Source organism: Lynx rufus, unplaced genomic scaffold (genome assembly GCF_022079265.1).
Source record: "Lynx rufus isolate CCGP_SWC_20201006 ecotype Redwood Valley unplaced genomic scaffold, mLynRuf1.p SCAF_5, whole genome shotgun sequence".
Taxonomy (NCBI): domain Eukaryota; kingdom Metazoa; phylum Chordata; class Mammalia; order Carnivora; family Felidae; genus Lynx; species Lynx rufus.
In genome coordinates this window covers 9,288,763-9,309,644 of record NW_025814867.1, presented here as the reverse complement: position 1 = coordinate 9,309,644, position 20,882 = coordinate 9,288,763, and the positions used below count along the sequence as shown (strand labels likewise).

At 40.6% G+C, this 20,882-nt stretch overlaps 1 protein-coding gene across 1 annotated transcript in view; it reads left to right on the top strand.

Moving 5' to 3' along the window:
* Positions 1–20,882, top strand: part of ULK4 (unc-51 like kinase 4) — a 566,226-nt gene that overhangs the window by 113,831 nt on the left and 431,513 nt on the right. Inside the window, exon 17 of the mRNA XM_047099606.1 lies at positions 3,671–3,853. Coding sequence (XP_046955562.1) covers positions 3,671–3,853 — 183 coding nt within the window. The remainder of the gene's footprint in view (positions 1–3,670; positions 3,854–20,882) is intronic.

Here is a 20,882-nt window from a genome sequence, read left to right as displayed (position 1 = left end):
AATGCTCTTTTGGGGCACCTGGGTGGCTCAGTTGGTTACCTGTCCCAACTCTTGATTTTGGCTCAGGTCATGATCTCACAGTTTGTGAGACGGAGCCCCATGTCGCTGTCCACGCTGACAACATGGAACCTGCTCAGGTTCTCTGTCTCTGTCTCTGTCTCTCTCTGTCTCTCAATAAATAAACTTCAAAAATGTTTTTTTTTTTTTTAAGTCTTGGATTAAGTAATGAAATAATTCTGTTTTGATTTTGTATACAGCAATCTTCTTACATACCTTATAAATGAGTTTTATTTTAGGTTTATTTATTTTGAGACAGAGTGCATGCATGCACCTGCACAAGCAGGGGAGGGGCAGAGAGAGATGGAGAGAGAGAGGGAGAGAGGGAGAGAGGGAATTTCAAGAAGGTACTGCACTATGAGTGTGTAGCCCGACATGGGGCTGGATCCCATGACCACCTTGAGATCATGACCTGAGCTGAAATCAAGAGTTAGATGCTTAACCCACTAAGCCACCCAGGAGCCCTTAAATGAGTCTTAAAAACTTTCATGTTCTGGATTCAGAGCTAGCTTTGTTTTTAGTGAATTTATTTTTTGTAGTCCTGTTTTCAGATATTAGTGTCTACTTTTCTACTGAAACATACACGATTTGGGCTTTAGACTTCAAGAACTGTACTTTAATGGTTTCCAAACCATCATGTCTAACTTAGCCATCTGTAACTCCCATGGAAGGACGAGGAGAGAATGAAATACAATTTGAAAGGTGGCCAAAGTAGAGATTGATTTTTTTTCTGGGTATTTCATTCTGATATGGCTATCTGTAAATGATTACAGATCCTTGGTATATGTTTGAAATAGAGTCAGTGATTATTGTTTTCTAGCTTTATCGAAATGTCATCGACATAACACTGTGTAAGCTTAAGATGTATCACGTGTTGATTTGATACACAATATATATTGCAAAATGTTTACCGCCATAGTGTTAGCTAACCCCTGAATCACATCACATGATTACCATTTCTTTTTTGTGGTGAGGACATTTACGATTTATTCTCTTAACAACTTTCACATATATACAACAATATTATTAACTGTAATCACCATGATATACATTAGATTCCCAGAACTTACTCATGAAACTGGAAGTTTGTACTTGTTGACCAACATTTTCCCATCTTCCGCTCCCCTGGGCCCCTGGTAGCCACCATTTCCCTGAGAGTTTCAAGAAGTCGAAAATATTTTTGAAGTCTTTATCTTTTCCCTTCCCCTTTGCTTTTCTTTTGACATATTTGTAACCATTCATCTCATATTTGATCTTTTCATTGATCAAGGTTATATAGATCTGTTTAACATATAAATCAGAAGGAAGGAAGTTATAGGACATTAATGACAATGAATGCTTTTGTAAAACTGTTTCTGGCTTAGGTTTATTTCTCTTTGGAGTCGCCCATATATGCCCAGAATATGGCCATCCTTTTTGCTTAAAAGCTTCTGAGGTCTTCCCATTGATGGCTTTTGGCACAAAATTCCTAAGTCCCGGTTTGGTAGAGCATCTCTGGCTCCATCCTGCTTTCCTAGATGAATCATCACATTTTCTCCTTTCCTACTGATGGCTTTTCCTCCTCCACCTGAAGTATGTTATCAAAGCATCAACTTCCCCTTCTTCAAACACGCTCTGCTTCTCTGTGTCTCCATGTGAACACGTGTTCTCTTCTCTCTGGCTAGAATTTATTTTTAAGTTAATATTTAAGAATTCCAGTATACATATTGTTCACATATACTGTGGTATTAGTTTCAGGTGTACAATGTAGTGACTCAACTGTATATTACTCAGTGCTCGTTATGATAAGTGTGTTCTTTAATCCCCATTCCCCTACCCCCTTCCTTGGTTGTCTCTCTTTCCTTTTTTTTTTTTTTTTTCCCTTTGCTGATTTGTTTCTTAAATTCTGCATATGAGTGACATTATATGGTATTTGTCTTTCTCTAACTGGCTTATCTTACTTAGGATTATACTCTCTAGCTCCATCCATGTCATTGGAAATGGCAAGATTTCATTCTTTTTTTGTGACCGAATAATATTCCTGTGTGTGTGTGTGTGTGTGTGTACCAAATCTTTATCCATCCATCAGTCAGTGGACACTTGGGCTGCTTCCATATCTTGCCTGTTGTAAATAATGCTACAGTCAACATAGGAGTGCGTGGATCCCTTTGAATTAGTGTTTTTGTATTCTTTGGGTAAATACCCAATAGTGTGATTACTAGATCATAAAGTAGTTCTATTTTTAGCTTTCTGAGGCACCTTCGTACAGTTTTCCCACAGTGGCTGCACCAATTTGCATTCCCACCAACATTGCAAGAGGGTTCCTTTTTTCTCCACGTCCTTGCCAACTCCTGTTTTTTCTTATATCTTTGATTTTAGCCATTCTGACACGGGTGAGGTGATACCTCGTTGTGGTTTTGATCTGCAATTCCCTGACGAGGAGTGAAGTTGAGCATCTTATGTGTCTGTTGGCAATCTGGATGTCTCCTTTAGAGATAGATCTGTTCGTGTCTTCTGACCATTTTTTAGTTTGTTTTTTTAGGTGTTGAGCTGTATAAGTTTTTTATATGTTTTGGATACTAACCCTTAATCAGAGAGGTCATTGGCAAGTATCTTTTCCCATTCTGTAGGTTGTCTTTCTGTTTTGTTGATTGTTTCCTCTGCTGTGCAGAAACTTCATATTTCGATGTAGTCCCAACAGTTTATTTTTCCTTTTGTTTCCTTTGCCTCAGGAGACATATCTAGAAAAATGTTGCTGTGTCTGATATCGGAGAAATTACTGCCTGTGTTTTCTTCAAGGGTTTTTATAGTTTTAGGTCTCACAGTTAGGTCCTGGCTAGAATTTGCTTACTTTTCCACCTGGTCCACTTCCCCCCTACCCTTCAAAAACTGGCTCGAGATCATCTTCCTACGTAGCCGTTGTCGACTGCTTTATCTTCTTTTCCAAACGAATTCAGTGAGCTCACTTCTGTTATGGTGCTCATTAAATTCTATTACTTTATAAATATGTCTCATCTCTAACAGTTCGTGAGTGAGTTAGGAAAAGCTCAGATGTCTGATTATCTTGGTTTGAATTCCAGCTTTGCCTCTGACCAGCTATATGCCTTTGGGCAAGTAACTTAAATATTCTATGCCTTAGTTCCATTGTCTATAAAATAGGTAAGCGATAATACCTTTCTTATGTTATTGGGAGAATTAAATGTGATAGTATTCAGATAGTCTGAGATAATCATTTTTCACATGCTAAAGAATAAATGTTATTTATTTTTATGGGTATTTTTTCACCCCTTAGTTTAGTGTCTGCAAAAAGAAGGCTCTTTATGTTTTTTATTACTTCAAGGGAAGTTTTTCTATATCAGCTTACAAGTTAGTTTGTCATTGCAGTTAACCCTTTATAATTTGCATGCTTATCGTAAGAGTCTCTGTTATCTTATAACAACTTTAGTTTTTATGGGTGTCTGGATTACTGTTTCATGTTTGAATATGCTGAAATTTTCTGACTTTGTTATGCCAGAATGAGTAGTAAAGGAGCAAGGTAAGTAGCCTCTGCTCCTTGGTACAGAAGCGTGATGGTCCCGAGCCCTGGTTAATGCACTTGGAGTTGTCTGACAGATCTGTTCTCTTGTCTTTGCAGGCCTTGTGTAGAATCACTCGCCATTCTCCCACTGCCTTCCAGAGTGTTATTGAGAAGGTGGGACTGAATGCAGTAATAAACTCCCTGGCCTCAGCCATCTGCAAAGTTCAGCAGTACATGTTGACCTTATTCACTTCAATGTTGTCTTGTGGGATTCATCTTCAGAGGTTAATCCAAGAAAAGGTTTGACTTATACTTCACGTATTACTGTACTTTACGAATTGTTGTTGAACCATTACGATTGCAGGAGAAAACAAGTAATATCGTCTCTGTAGAATTTATTTTTCATCTCAGGGGACCTTTTTGAACTTTGCCAAACCTCTGTACCACAGGCCATTTATCTGAAGATATTGTAAGAGTCTTTTAGTGATTAAAGTAGAAATCCAGTAAATGGCTCTGCCTGCATATCCCATTTTCGTAATGGAAAGTTAGAAAATTTATGAGTCTTTCTTCTATGCTAATATTTTTTATGCCTCCTTCTCCTCAGCCCCCGTCTCTTTCCCCATGTGCTTTGCCTTCTTTGGGGAGAGTCCCTTTATGTTCTCTGCTTACTTGGACTTGCCTAATACTCGGCTAATACAAAGCACCTGGACAGCTCTTTGTCTCCTGTTTTAACTTAGTTTCCTTCTAATCCTTTGAGATTCCTTTATTTTATATACAGTAGAGTTTTTAAATATTCAGTTCCGATCACAAAACCGCAGGGCTCTAAAGAAGTCTCTTCTGTAGCCTTCCTCAATGTGTCTTCTCTTGGTGCCTGCTACAGAGTGATCCGCGAACCAGAAGCCTGGGTATCAGCTGGGAGGGGGTTGGATACGCAGCCCCTCGGGCCCCATCTCGGGCCTGCTGAATCCGAATCTACATTTTAATGAGATCTCTAGGTGGTTTGTTTGAACTTTATGATTTGAGAAGCCCTGTCCTAGAAATTTAGTGTTGAGTGAGGTGTTACCAGGTAGAAAAAGCGGACCGTGGTGGTATATACGTGTTTGGAAAGCTTGGAGTCAAAGCAAAAGATCTTTTTATAATTGTACAGCCTTTCCCAGGGTTTTATATGCTCATGTGTATTATGAATCTTCACAGGGGGAATGTAGTGTGTGGCGTTCTTGAAATTTACTGGACTGATCATCCTTTTTTAGAGGGGAGATACTGGTCATATTGGAGTTTTGAGAACACAGTAAGGGCAATGGCACTAACAAGTATAGAGTGGAACCACTTAGATATACTCTTTGCCTTGGTTCTTCTGTGTTAAGGTCTGCACGTTAAATTCTGGTTTTTGTAATGTAAGTTGAAATGTCAGTAAGAATCATTGATTGACGTAGTAAACTTGATCTGTCAAAGTCAAGATGGAGAGTAAACTCCCTCTTACCTTTACTCTGATCACTCTCCTTCAGATTCTGCTAAGGAGCTGGAGCCTCAGAGACACATATTTTTTTTCTAACAGTCTCTGTATCTAATTTTTGCTATTAAATTTTCCAAGTCATTAAGTATTGTTACATTATTAGGAAAAGCACCGCTTGAGTAGTTTTACTGTGTAAACTGTGATAAGAGAGGCCAAGAGTTTTAGCAATTGGGTTTTTTTCCCCACCTTGAGCACAGGCATGGATTGATTTCATTTCAAGTATGATATTTCACAAAGGTAATAAAATAGTATGCATTGACGAATATGATTTTTATAATTGTTTTTATGACACACAACTAATATTCCACATATTCTAACAAAATGAATGGTTGAACAATGAAATGTATTGAATGGTAAGTAATCTTTTGATTTTCGTTAGCATTGTTACTGAAAAAATTTATTGTGGTGGAAATCGCATGATACAGAATTTACCCTCTTTACCATCTTTAAGTTCACAGTTAGTAGTGGTGAGTATATTCACTCTAGAACATTGTCATCTTGGAAAACTGAAACTCTGCCCGTTAAACATTTAGGTTGTTGTGTTTGAAGACTCTGGGTTTTGTTTAAATCTGTGGGAGTAGGCCTCCTCTGACGTGGAACTGGCAGAGGAGGAGGGCTGTGTCTGGTGCCTGCCGTATTGGGGTGGAAATCCAGGTTCTCCGGTGGAATTCTGTTGCACCCTAAGGGCATGGAGGGCCCCTCCTTACTGCTGGGCTGTGGGAGTCCACACTTGCCACCAGGCCTCCCCTGATGGCCCCCTGGTGGGAGTGGGGAGTGCTCCTCAGGCCTGTCTCCCCTGGCACTGTAGGTGGGGGGTGTGAGTCCCATTCCTGGTGGCAGGTGCTAAAGGTACAGGCTTCCCGCTCCCTTCTCTGATGCCGTCTTGGCAGGGGGAGGGAAGGGCACCTCCTTACTGCTACTGATGGGTGGAGGCCCAGGCTCCCCACGTGATGTGTACTGACGCCAGGGTTGGGGCGAATGGCTGCTGTTACTGCCAGGTTGGGATGTTATCACCAGCTCTCTACTTGCTCTCTTCTGGAATTGCCCTAGCGGGGAGCGTGTTGGCTCTGTGTGGGGTTGGAGTCCAGGCTCCTCACTTTGCTGATAGGGGTGGGGCCGTGGTTTCCCATGGTGTTTGGCTGGAGTGGAGTAGCTGTTGTTTGAAAGTTTTAGATCTTTCTGGGCTGCCCCTTTCTTGGTCCTTTGGCTTGAGAGAGCTGGCCTTTCTTGTGTCTTGTGCCTGTTGGTGTTTCTAGGCTCCTGGATTACCTAGCGCCCAATCTGGGATATCTGAGGCAAAGAGAAAACCCAGTGAACTCATTGCCATGTTGATCCTCAGGACCTGTCTTCTCTCTCTTTCAGAGTCACCTCACATTTGTTTTATATACAATGTCCAGGATTTTTAGTTGTCCTTAGTGTGGAGAATAGGAAAAAGTGCATCTTCTCTCTCTTGACCTTTCATTCTTAAAATGGTTCCATGGCAGGTCAGTAATATGCAGTGAATTCTCATTTAAAATATAACGCTCTTTTTTTGTTAATTGAAAAGAATTACCATTTATTGAACATTTACCATGGATCACTTAGTGACTTGCAATCCTGGGGTGTTTGCGGAGGAAACTGAGAGTGCTGGGTAGTTTTGTCAGGTTCATAGAGGGCATAAGTGCCAGAGCTAATACTCATGCCAGACAAACAAGGATGTGGAGCGATTTTGGATAGTGTTAATGCTCTTAAGAGCACAGGGTGTCTGCAATAGGCAGTGTGCAGGGAATGGAGCCAGATCTCATTACCTGGGGGGGGGGGGTGGCGGGGGAGGGAGTCAGGGAAGGCCTCTGAGGAGGTGCTGTTCCAGCTGAGCCCTAAATGACAAGAAAGAGTTTGCCCTGTGAAGTTCTGGGGGAAGAACTTTGTAGTTGAGCTTCCCTGTGAAGCGGGAGGATCTGGAAAGAGAAAGAAGGTCCCCAGACCTGAACCTAGTGAGTTGGTGGAGGGGAGGGGCTGGGGAGAAGGGAGGCCAGTGGGAAGAGGCTGGGACAGGCAGGAGACCTCGCTCATGTAGGGTTGTGATACTAGCCTTCTTCACAGATTTTGACAGAGTGGCCATAGTTGTGTTTTTACTTAAAAGCGCATTAAAGAAATACACATGTGTGTTTCAGGGGCAGATTTACCAACCTTCCTATTGCTAAGTTGAGTTTCTGTCCTGAGCGTTTGCTTGTTGACCGGTTAGAATGAGTGGACGAGGAGGGGACCTGGGAACACATACTGGGTGGGTTCCTTCCGGTTGAACAGAAGGACAACTGCACATACTCTTTTTGGGGGCCATCGCCTGTATATCATTATCTCTTTAAAGTTGAAAATCAGTCCCCAAAGGCATTCGTGCTATTCCTTTTAATTGCAAGAAATTACTGTTTAGGGTAGAAAATAGAAGAAACTAGAGAATGAGACAAAATCAGCTGTAATTTCACTGCCCAGAGATAATTACTGTTAACAGCCTGGTCGGTCTCTTTAGTCTTTTGTCTGTGTGTCTATGTGTTTTATGTACACATTTATAAAATTATGATCAAAATGTGTAGATTTATCTCGATAGTAGGTTGTCATTAAATATTCTCCAAGAACATTAAAAAACATTGTATAATTTTTCATTTCATGGCTTTCCAACAGTTTAATTCTTTCCCCACTGTTGAACCATTTGCCTCTCATTGTTGGTTTCCACTGACTCCGATGTAGTGAACATCCTGTTGTATCCCTCTTTGTGTTCACCGATAATAGATTAACACAGGTATTAGCCCTGCGTATTAGCCCATTTAGAAGGCCCTGCGTAGATAGTGCTAGACTATTCTCTAGAAAGGTAGATGATGACAGTACTAATCACTTACAATTTAACCAGCAGCCAATAGAGACATGCTATGTTTTTCTTCTAATAAAACGTGGAGTTTGGGATTATTAGCATTCTGCATGTTTTCATAGTTATTTGCAGTTAGCAATTAACCTGACTCTCCATTTGGATTATGTAACTGTAGCCAAGTTCTCATCGTAAACTAAACTAACCAGATTATTATCCCCTTCGGAATCATGCTCGTGTTCTCAAGTGGGTGTCAGTATGCTGAAGGAATTTGTTCAGTTTCCCTGTCACCAGCATTAGCTACTTTTGTATCATTGTCTTTACACGACCATTATCCAGCAGCCACATGGATTCACTGTTTTTTTATTTTGTGTCATCGTCTTCAAAAGGATTGTCTTTCCGATCAATGTGCTAAATGGCAGAATATTCCTTTATCCAAAACAAGTGTTAGTTGCATACACTGTGATGGGAAAAGTGAGTGATCACAGCCATGGTGACAGGGGACTCCCTTGAATCACAAATCAGGTGTTATGAATATTCCAGTAACTGCAGAAATTGAGCAAAACAAAAAATGATAAATAGTTTTTCCATTTTTTTTCTCCCCAAATATGTGAGGACACTTTTTGAACCATTGGTAAATGGTACTTCGTGTGTAACTCTTACATCATTGGTAGAGTTAGGGAGTTGATAACTTTTTCACAGTTCAGAACAAGAGACTTCTGGAAGGTGTGACTGGATGGATGTAAGACAAACCATGTAGGTTAGGTATTCATCCTTGCCTTATTAAACTTTTTTGTTTGTCGTTGCTGTTTTAATGTTATTTTTCTGGTTCTTCCAGGCTGTTAATGTATCCTGTAAATCTTCAAGATCAGGGGCTGGAGGAGTTTGGGAGTTCATAAATGTATTTCCTGCTGTTTTATTGGGGAGAAAGATGTTGGGTGAGGTCATTGCAATTTCCCTTAATTATAATATCAGGAAACTTAAAGTAGGTAATGCTATCCTAATTTATTTTTACTAGGTTATATTTATAACTTTTATGAATTTTGGGGTTTATATGTTTAGCATAGAAAATTCAGAATGTATAGCATATGGAGGACTGGAGTGCTTACCTCCCTGAGCTAAACTCTGTAAAAATTCTGATCTTTTATCCCTTTCAAATTCATACTTGTGCCTGGATACATGCACATGTATACACGTGTGTATACATGCATTCACATATTCCTTCCTCTCTGCTGCCACACACACATACTGTTAGAATCTTCTCGTAGAAATTGGATTAACTCCATACTGTTGGTAATCTGTATTTTTTCTTTCCAATGACATGTTAGGAATGTGTGTCAAAGTCAGTATAACTTCAGTATTATTTTTAAAGGGTAATCACATTCCGTCACATTAAGGTATCCCCATTTATCCCAACAGCTCACTCTTGTCCATCTAAGAATTATTTTTGCCATTATTTTCCCAGGGAGAACATGCTCATGGCTGAAGCCATTTGCATGGCCTTCCTTAATTAGTCCTTGAGGAGAACTTTTAAGTAAAATTACTAGGTTAGTCTCATTTTTAAAAAGTTCTTTTTCCTTCATAGATTACATAGAAAAGACACTGTGGTTGTACGTATGTTTGGAAATAGACTCAGTGCCGGTAAAAAGTGTGGTAACATTGCATCCAGATTATGTGTCTCTCATATTTGCCAAAATGTTTTGGTTTCAAGCAGCATTAAGTGCGTGGTTGCAGTCCCATCATGCCTTTTGATTGACTTTTCTATCTTTAAAAATTTCAACCAGGATACTTAGAGGTCACATGCAGATTCTTATTTTCTTCTTTTCGTAATCTTTTAAATTCGTGGAACCACAGTAAGTTATTTGTGGGTTGTTGAAAGTTGTGGCTCTGTTACTTTGGTCCAGGAATCATGCCAGCTGCAAAATCTGTGTCTTGTGATGTCCTGGTGTCTGGTAGAAGCTGACTGGTTGTGGAACTAAGAAAATATGAACAGAACGAGAACAGAGTCTTAAAAGGTATCTGTGTATACCAGTATGGCTGAGTAGATACCCCACAAACCCTCTCACCGTAAAAACTTACAAATGCTGGATAGTCCTTACAAAGACAAAACTGAGCTTTTTGGGAATGTAACAGAAACATCCAGAAGCTAACCCTGAAGATGAAACGAAAATCTGAAGGGCTCCTGTGAGTGTGATGGGGCTGTAGCCTGGGTTCTTAGGGGGGGACTGGAGTGTGTGTGTCTGTGGTGTGCACAGAGTGAGTGAGTGTGTGTGTGTGTGTGTGTGTGCGTGCGCGCACGGGGTTAGTGTGTGGGGGGTGTTGGATGAGGGGTGGGGTTGTGTGTGTGTGCGTGTGTGTGGGTGTGTATGGGGGTGGGGGTATGCGTGGGTGTGTGCGTGCATGGGGGGTGTATGTATAATTGTGTGTGGGTCTGAGTGTGTGTTCAGTAAGAAGTGTGAAGCCTGAAAACCACTGAGAGAATAATGTAATTGGCCCACATCCGCATCGTCAATTTTCAGTACATGTGAATGTCGTCTCATCTCTGCTCCCTTCTCACTTGTACTTCATTTATACACACTCCTGCCTCTGAGTTATTTTGAAGCAAAACGCAGACATTGTATTGTTTGTAACTCATCTATATCTGTAGAAGATAAGCAACCTTTTAAAATAGATACATTCCCAGTATCATTTAACACCTACCAATTAATAAGTATTTAATACAGTCATATATCAGAGATCCCTACACTGGCTCATAAATTATTATTTTCTAGATTGTTTGAATCGGGATCAGATCAAGGTGTGTGTATCTCCTTTCTATTTCATGTTGATTTGTCTCTCTTAATCCTCTTTAAATCTATAGATTCTCGCTCTTTTTTTTTTTTTTGGTATTTATTTTTTTAGTCCTTGAAATGAATCCATTAAGGACAACAGTCACGGTTCACAGGCCTTTCCACATTTGGATTTTGTTGATTGAATCTAGCAAACAACATAGACAGTGTGGCGTCCTTTAAAATGTTGCTCCTGTGTTTCTTGTATAGGCTTAACGGTTTGATCAGATTTGAATTAGATTTCTTTTTCTTTTGAAGACATTTCATTAGTGGTGGTTTTCATAATGGAAGACACACACCAATGACCCAACTGTTCCTTTTGTGCTACGAAGAGTGAACAGTGGCTTCAGTTCCAGTCTACTCTACAGATGATATCTGTGTATTTATCTCTCTATCTCTATTTGTGTAACGTTTGTATTATGTGCTATTTATTTTATAGATACTTGTATCTCTATATCTCATTTCACCTACCTGCCCCCTACCCTCCAGTGGTCCCGTATTTATCTGTGGGTGAAGGGTTGAGAAAACCCTTTCCTGTTTTGTGTGAGAATTTGACTTTCAGTAAACTTTCTAGCTCTGTGTTTCTGGAAACCTAAGACTAACCTGTCATCTGTGGAGTTGTTACAAGAGAGATTGGTGCCTGTGGGCTACAAGCTTCTAAGCCAAGGTGGCTTCCATGCCCATCCAGGGTGACTCTTTTCTCCCTGCGCCTGGGCCGTGCTGCTGGGGCTGTGGCGAGAGCAACATGGGATGCGGCCTTTCCAGCAAGCCCTGGTTCCTGAGCAGACTGGCTGAAAATGTGATGCACGGTCGTCCTTTGTGTCGGTATGTTGCATTGATTCTAAAATGACCTCTGGTGGACATTGAAATATTCTCTCCCTTCTTGAGACTAAAGGATAGCATAAGCCCATTTGTACCGTGTGTGTGTGTGTGTGTGTGTGTTGTAATGTATCTCAGAGATCCCTTCATTGTCATTTATAGATAGGCTCTTTGTCCCCCTGCCCCCACCTCACTTTTAAAACAGTGCTTCATAGTGCATGCGCTGCATTTTATTCAACCATTCCCCTCTCGGAAGATATTTGGATGTTAGGTCTCTTTTCTTACATCATAAGACTAAAATACGAAAAGGGAAACTTGAACAAATTTTTAAAGAAAATGTAAGTGGCTGTCTTTGCGACCTTGCTATAGGGAAAGTTTTCTTAAGGTTAGCATCCAGCTTATGAAAAATAGACTACACATAAAAAGGAAAAGACAAGACAAAATGGGTGTAGTCTATGCAGAGTTACTTCACAGAAGAAGAAACTAGAAGGGTCCGTAATCTCGGGAAAAGATGCTCACACTGAATGTTGATGAATAGAATGAAGGTTAAAATGAGTCAGTTTCATATACTTCAGGTTGGCAAAAATGTAAGTCTGCCAGTAAGAGTTGTTGGTGAAGATAGAGGCCAGCAGGAATCCTCCTGGGTGAAGTGGTGTAATCACTTGGGAGTGCAATTTCGTACTGTCCAGAGAAGCTGAAGATGTACATAGCACAGCAATAAATCTTTTCATGAGGAGTGTATCCTTGTACGGTTGTACACAGAAACAGGGTTGTTTGTTTCACAGCCTTTTCCAGTGTCCTACGGTGGCAAGAAACCTAAAAGTCAACAAGAGGTTGGAAAATTAAATTGTAACATGTCCATAGGGTGGAACAGTATACAGTAAGTAAAAACGACGAACTAGGTTGAAAATGTATTGGTTCTTATAAGAGTCCCATACTCTTAAATACACAGAACAAACTGAGGGTTGCTGGAGGGGAGATTTGCAGGGGGATGGGTTAAATGGGTGACAGACATTAAGGGGGGCACTTGTTGGGACGCGTGCTGGGTGTTGTATAGAAGTCATGAATCACTCACTGGGTTCTAGTCGTGAGACCAATACTACATTGTATGTTAACTAACTTGAATTTAAATAAACAAATGAAAGAAAGATGTGGACAAATCTCATAAATAAAACTGAAAAAGGTAAGCTGAAAAAGTATATGGACAATACAATAACATGCACAAAGTTTAAACTAGGCAAAAATAGAGGCGCCTGGGTGGCTCAGTCCGTTAAGCGCCTGACTTGGGCTTAGGTCACGATCTCACGGTTTGTGAGTTCGAGCCCCACAGTTGGCTCTGAGCTGACAGCTCAGAGCCTGGAGCCTGTTTCAGATTCTGTCTCCGTCTCTCTTTGCCCTTCCCCCACTCACACTCTGTCTCTCTCAAAAATCAATAAACTTAAATATTTTTTAAATAGGCAAAAATAATTATCTGTATTTTTAACGGGTGTATAATTGTGTCGTCACCAGCAGAGTCTGAGAGTGCTTTTTACCTTTCATAATAGAGGGAGGGCAGCAGCTTCAGCTGTGTCTCTGTAATATGTTGTTTCTTTAAAAAAAAAAAAAAAAGGAATTCGGGTTTTTTTTTTTAAATGCCAAGATTTGGTAAAGTTGAATGGATTATTAAAATCACTTCACCTTTTTGTGTCCTTGAAATGTTTCATAATTTGAATAAAAGGATTCATGTTATAGCCCTTAAGTTACAATTTACATTTTTCTTCACTTTTGGAAAGTTTCTGATGATCTCTAGGGAACGTTCAGTAGTTTTCTCCTTGAGACGGTGTGTGTGGTGAACGTGGCCGTGGTGTTAGGTATGCTAGTGTGGCCACCACACGGGTAGTTTTTACTCATATGCAGCGTGGTCTAGAAGGAAGAGCATCGTAACATCTCATAGATATTCATTGATGAATTTGGTTTTTGAGGTGCAGGAATTCTTCAAAAATTCTGGTGTTTACTCACAATATGACTACTAATGAAATGTATACATTTAGTTTACGTTCATTGAGTTTTGGTATCGTTTGTGATCCTAAGCTTTCCTCTTTGTTGTTTAGAAATGTACTGGGGGCGCCTGGGTGGCTCAGTCGGTTGAGCGTCCGACTTCGGCTCAGGTCATGATCTCTCAGTTCGTGGGTTCGAGCCCCGCGTCGGGCTCTGTGCTGACAGCTCAGAGCCTGGAGCCTGCTTCGGATTCTGTGTCTCCCTCTCTCTCTGCCCCTCCCCCGCTCATGCTGTCTCTCTCTGTCTCTCAAAAATAAATAAAAATTTAAAAATATTAAAAAAAATGTATTGAAGGTTGAAGCACTGTAATATGTATTCTTTTTCCTTTTTGTTCTTCAAGCTTACAGAAAGTCTCAGAATATGTAGGGTTTTAGGAACTCTATCCCTCACGGAAAATAGTATGAGTTCTTAAACCAACTACCTTTGAACATGTGTCGAAGGGAAATATTCTGGCAGATTGGTAATGTGGTACTTTATGATAGACAAAGATGGAATGTGATGAAGGACTTCAGGGGAGCTCGGAAGGAGTGTCTTTCATTGGGACAGGCTGTGTTACTAGTTGGAATATTGCTTGCGCTGGATATAAGAAAAAGTGTCTTATCCTTTTTATTCTGTCCTAAAAATCACAAGATTAGTCATCTTCTTTTAATTTTTGCAGGTCTTCATAGATGACTTTAGGCATACTTATTTAGTTAAGGGGAGAATTCCAAGCTAATTAAAAAAAAACATTTCTTTAAAGACGTTTAGTTTTCAAAGATAATATTTGCCATCTAAAAGCCTACCGGATATCCCTCTGCCTTGTGATTCAGAAAGTGTCATTCTGTTAAATTCACATATGAATTGCATGACTTTCAGTGACAACGTTGCAGTTTATAGCATTGGGAAAATTATTCTATGATGGAAAGAGTGCTCTGAGGGGAGAGGTATAGTGTTTGTACACGGAGTATTTGAGGAACTTAACACTGGATCCTGGTATATTCATGAGATTGGGGGTTGACCACAGCTTCTGTGTATGCCTTCTTGGCTTTTTGTTTTGGTATTTTGGGCGGTGGTCCATGTTTTGGATTGATGTTCAGGAAGGCTTTGGTGCTTTTATTTAGTGGTATTAAACAGTTCATGAGTTTGCTAGTCATTTTGTACTTGTTCAGAATAGTGCCAACCTGGTTGCAGTGAGTGGATTTTGAGTAGGATACACATAGATGCTTAAGATACTTAAAAATATTTATACTGTTGTTGGTTTGTTCACATATTCCATATTTGAGATTGCCTCTCTGTAATTGATTTTAGGTTATAATATCTTACAGGATTATTCAATATCATCAACATCATAGCCCCTTGCCTATGAATTTTGTTAAAACTGAGAAAGACTCAAGGGTAAACATTATATAATAAGTATGTTCCTGTTGGGGTAGATGTGGGGAGGAAGAATGCTGTTGCTTGCATAGAATTTTTTCGATTTCTCAAACCTCCTTATACAGGTGTCAAGTTATTCCTCAAACACCGGAATAGGAATTGGTGTGGTGAACTTGGGAAGGACAGCGTGGGGTCCGCAGCTGTTCGGTAGGTTGTGGAGGAAAGGAGAGAGTGAATTCTGACAGTCCCAGAAACTGAGCAATCCAGGAATTTCCAGCAAGGGCTCAATCTCTATCAGAAAATTCCCCACTCAGAGTGGAAAACCTGGCATGTGGTTCTTAGATGAGTCATTGAATGTCGGGGAGGCTTTACAGGTGTGTTGTGTGGCTGAGTACAGAAAGACTGGGGAGACCAGAGCGGGCAGAGTAACTGAAGCCCTTCAAGATTTTCAGAAATAGTCAAGGAAAAACTCTCTTGTAGGAGGATAACACTCCATGCTGGACAAACCATTAAATACGGTGCACATTAAATATGGTGGGAACCCTGAGAGGAAAGGTGTAGAGGACGTCGGTAAGGCAGCTCTGGGAATGTGCTGTCGACTTGGCTCCAAGAGGCCCTATCTGTGACTATTTCAGTCACAACACAGGAAGGAGCCTTCAAATCACAAAAATGACAAAGAAGTTATCCTGGCCTGTCCTTCCTGTCTACAGTAGAACCTCCTTCCTAAAAGTACGAGAAAATCCATTTCATTCGGACACCAACAAAGCAAAAGGGTGTGGTCAAAAACCCATGAAAGGATGGTATAAAAGAGTGTAAAAATAAGTGGTTCTGAATAACATTCCACTGGACAATGAAGGATTGTGGAAAGAAAACACATGGCCCCAAAGCACATGGCCCCAAAGCACGTAATATTTAAAATTTTTTTTTTTTTTCAACGTTTATTTATTTTTGGGACAGAGAGAGACAGAGCATGAACGGGGGAGGGGCAGAGAGAGAGGGAGACACAGAATCGGAAACAGGCTCCAGGCTCCGAGCCATCAGCCCAGAGCCCGACGCGGGGCTCGAACTCCCGGACCGCGAGATCGTGACCTGGCTGAAGTCGGACGCTTAACCGACTGCGCCACCCAGGCGCCCCGAAAACGTAATATTTAAAAAAACTAAGATGAATTGGGAAATTGGGAGTGGAAGCTGTGGGAGGAGCTGTTCAAATCAGAAATGGAAGGGTGGATCAGATAGAAGCGGGCTGCAGGAAAGTACAAGAACTTATTTCAGGAAAGATTCCAAAATAGGAGGAAAAACAGAAGCGAAGACAGTTTTATAAAGGCACACAAAAGGCAGTGGGCACTGACACTTCCGTCTTGTAAGGATAATCATGGAAAGGAGAAAAATGAAAAAAGAAATTAAGGAAAAGGCGAAAAGCATCCCAGTGAAAGTCTTAGCTACAGAAGACGAAGAAAACAAAGTTATTGAAACAGAACAAATACTAGAAACGACAATCCAATATTTTCCTGAATAAAATGAGTATTTGAATGCACAAATCAAAAGGACACACGGCGTATCTAGGAGAACCATTCTACAATAGTAGTACTATGACATTGTAGAGAAAAGTCCTTTGAGCATCAAAGCAAAAGGACCTTACATCTTAGCAAGTCACTTAGAGGGAACAGGAGTTACGCTGGCATCGGACATTTTGCCGCAGTGATCCTTGATGTCGAACTCAATGGAGTAAGGTGTTTAAATTCTTGAAGAAAAGAAGATGTTCACCAAGTGTATTACATTCAGTCACACTGAGTCTTTGTTGTAAACACCACAGGTAGATGTGTGAACAGGAGCTCTTCCCGAGGCCTCCATCAGAGAATGAACCACAGACAACCAAACAGCATTTGAAGAAGCTGAGGAGACCAAGTAACGATGTTCAGGGCGACAGAATAGTGCGTCATTCTAAACCCGCAGTGACTGTCTCCATCCATCCAAGAGCACGCATGCATGTATACACACACACTTGTGTATATCGATGCGTACAGGGCAAAGGGGTAAGGATGTGGAAGTTACGCTACACTCGTCAACTGCTTTGTGAGTTAATCACTGGAGCGACTTTAGCAAAGCGCTTACAGTAAAAACTCAGTGCCTGATTGTTGATGTTACCAGATTGAAAGCGTATAAAACTCCTGAAACTCCACTCTGCTGTATTTCAGTTAACTGAGCTTCGAAAACTCACATCAACTTGTTTAAGTTACATAGATTCCAACATCTGCCTCGGTTATGTTTTTCCTAAGATAAGTGACCTCGAACGTACTTGGTAGCTGGGTAATCAGTAAGGCATCCTTTGGACTTTATATGCTTTGGGGCTTAAAGATTTAAACATGAATTTTTAAAGGCATATCATATTTCACAGGTGAGTTTGTTCATGCTCCCTGGTAAGAACGGCTTCCTTCCGAGTGTTCTTGGCTAGAAATACTGCCTTCTGAAATTTTTGGCCTTGCTGATTAATTTTGACAATAGCTGCTGTCCGTTTTTATTTAGCAGTCTAGTTTGACTGAAGTTGCTGCTTCAGGTTTTGAGTTTTGACCAAGTAGCACAGTAGCGATTAATAATGAACCAGAAGCCGTAGACCTCTGTTATTTGGAAGTACCGAGAAAGAGCGCTGAGAAATTTTGTGCATGTAAAATTTAGAAACATTTGAATGCCAAGTTTACTCAGGTTTTCTTTTTCTTCTCAGAGTCACTAGGCATACTGACTCAATGGTCGCTAATTAAACATTTAAAATGTGGTAATTTATGCATATTCATCAGACCTTGAGTTGCTATTGTGATATTTTTAGTCCATCTCCATTAATAAATGTATTCTTTGAGATATTTTAGTCAGATACTTGGCTAAACTTCTTTAAGGAAAGTGTAACCCAAAAACAATTGTAGATTTAATCAGTACCTGTTTTATTTCCATCAGTATTAAGCAGGAAAAAATTATGTCCATGTAGTTATCCACATTTTTTCCCTTGAGGCTATTATCAGTTGACGGCTGGGCTGTCCTCTTCGATTTTTATCTGTGACAGGTGATGGAAGCAGGTCAGTTTTCCCTCTTGAGATTTGCAGAAGATAATGTTGAAGTTCTCGGCCTCATCATTATTTTTATTCATCTCATAGTTTTGTCTTTGTGACATGTGTTAGAGGGATATTTTATCCTTCTGCTTAATTTTGATGAAGGTATTATTTTGTTTGTTATGGATGCTACATATACCAATTCCTAGCATCCTGAATATTTCCTCCTGCCATCGTTGTTAGGTAGATCTGTGCTCTCCGAAATCACTGCTGAGTACCGTTGGATTGTTGGATGTAAACTGATCATGCTGTGGTTTGGTTATAGACCTACATGGCGTCTGTTTTTTTTTTTTTTTTTTCCCCCTCCACATGTAACATTTCGGTATGTTGAGCTGAATGGCAAGATGAATTTCCTTCAAAGCTGAATACATAGTGGGCTGCAAACTGAAGGGACCCGAGGTCAGTTTTGGTTCTCTAAAGGTAGTTTTGATTATTCATCCTTGGCACTGAGGCTTGGCCTGCACCTGTAGCCTTCACTCTCTAAGTGTTGTGAGACTAATACTGTTCTAGACATGTGGTGCCTGTTGCTTACAATTAATTATGGATTCCTGGGCAGTTAGTTGTCGGGAGTCAGTCAGTCAGACTGGTCATTTCTTCAGAGGTGACCATTTAGTCATGAGACCATTTCTTCTCATTTAGTCATGAGAAATTATTTAGGGCACAAGATACATTTAAGCCTACATCAAGACTGTAATCTGTAATATACTCCATCTTTTCAAGGGACTCAGGGTTCCTGCGTTACAAATCTAGTATATAATTTATTTTTGGTGTGTGTTATAGTTTGTCTAGGTTTTTTTCCCCCAATCAAAACCATAAAATATTTTAGTTTTGCCAGAGTGTTAGTAATGGCTGCATCCACTACATCAGGGAGAAATACAGTAGACCTCATCACTTATTTGTGGGCATTTCTATGTTTTAAAATTACATGTATTGCTGTATGAAATTTTTTTTTTTTTTAATGCCTGGAAAGTTTTCGTCTTTCATTATATACTTAAGCTGTGTATTTCATTCATCTTTCCTATGTAGCAGACCCCTTCAAAACATAGTGGCTTGCTTAAGAGCAGTGTTTTATTTTGCTCACCAAGCTGTAACTGGGGCAAGGCCGTGTTCGCTGGGAAGATGGAGTGGGATGGGGCATAGATTTTCTCCATGGTTCACTCATAGGACCGGCAGGTTGGTGGAGCACCCAACTGGGAGTGTGGGCTGGGAGCCTCGTTTGCTTTGCACGTGGGCCTCTGAAGGTTACTTGGGCTTTCTCACGGCCGGGTGGTCAGGTTCCAAGAGTGCCCTCAGAGAACCGGGCAGAGACTACGTGGCCTTTCCTGACCTGACTCCGCAGGTCCTGTAGTTCACGTCTACCACCTCCACACCACGAGTGCATCGTCCCAGAGTTTGCCACAGAAGAACATGTCGAAACTGGATGTGGGGTAGACGCAGTTTGTGCTACGGTTATGCTTTACTTCACAGATCCCCTCTTTGGGGATGTTAAGATGGCTGGCTGCCTGTTGTTTCTGGTACGTGAACGGTACCACCGTGAGGATTCTTGTACTTCAAGTCCCTTTGGTTCATCACTTTGTTAGGATACATTCCTTGAGCTGTAACAGCTGAGTCAGGAGAAAATAACGTTTTTAAGGCCTTTAAGAAATAAGTCACTTTCCTCCCAGTTGGAGGAAAGGTTGAACACTTATTTTCATATGAGCTGTATTTAAGATTTATCCATTTACCCATGACCGTGCCAACATTGGCTGTCATCCATTTTCATCTTTGCTGGTCTGCTTTGCAATGAAATGAAATCTTATCCTGAAATTTGCATTTCTTTGCCTACTAGTGAGGGCAGAGGATTTATTTGCTTGTTAGGCAGTTTAAAATTCTTTCATCCGTTGTTTGCTGGGTCATGTGTTTTTTAACTGGAGTATTCCTAAACTTCCTATTGGTAGAAGTGATTTATACACATTTCAAATACTTTTTCCAAGATTATGTATTTATGTTGGCAGATGTATAGTATCATACGGCTGTTTCCCCCTTACTTAAATTTAAATTCTTAATGGCATATTTGTAGTCTTTTTTTTTTTTTTTCAACGTTTTTATTTATTTTTGGGACAGAGAGAGACAGAGCATGAACGGGGGAGGGGCAGAGAGAGAGGGAGACACAGAATCGGAAACAGGCTCCAGGCTCTGAGCCATCAGCCCAGAGCCTGATGCGGGGCTCGAACTCCGGGACCGCGAGATCGTGACCTGGCTGAAGTCGGACGCTTAACCGACTGCGCCACCCAGGCGCCCCTGGCATATTTGTAGTCTTTCTGGTGTAAGTAGAAAAGTAAGGATCCCAGTAAATGAACAGTCTGTTCTTTATTTGCTGAAGTCTTAAATATGCTTCTGACTGTTTTCCTCTTTCTATTGTTTGTTTCCCATACAAATTTCAAAAATTTAGTTCTTGCAGAACTTTTATGATGTTTTAATAATTGTATGTAAAATACGGTGTTTAGTATTTTTAGTTATTGTAGTATCTTTTAGCCTTCAGTCACCATATCAAGCTTATTAAAAGGTGGTGAGCATAATCGTCTCCGTTTCATTTTAAAGTTGAGGAAACGGAATCCTGGTGAGGATATTTTGGCAAGGAATGTGGCATTTGTAGTCAGGTTTGCTTGGCTTCAGATCCCAGGTGCTTTCCTAGCACTTGAAGCTGCCACTCCGGTTTTCAGGGGTTGTCTTACCACTCAGCCAAGAGCTGTGCTTTTAAGTCCTACACCGCTCTCGAGTTTTTTCTTGACTGGTTTGTGTTTTTGTTCTTGATTACAGGGGTTGATTTTTTCCTGACCTTGTATAGTGAAAACTGTGGAGT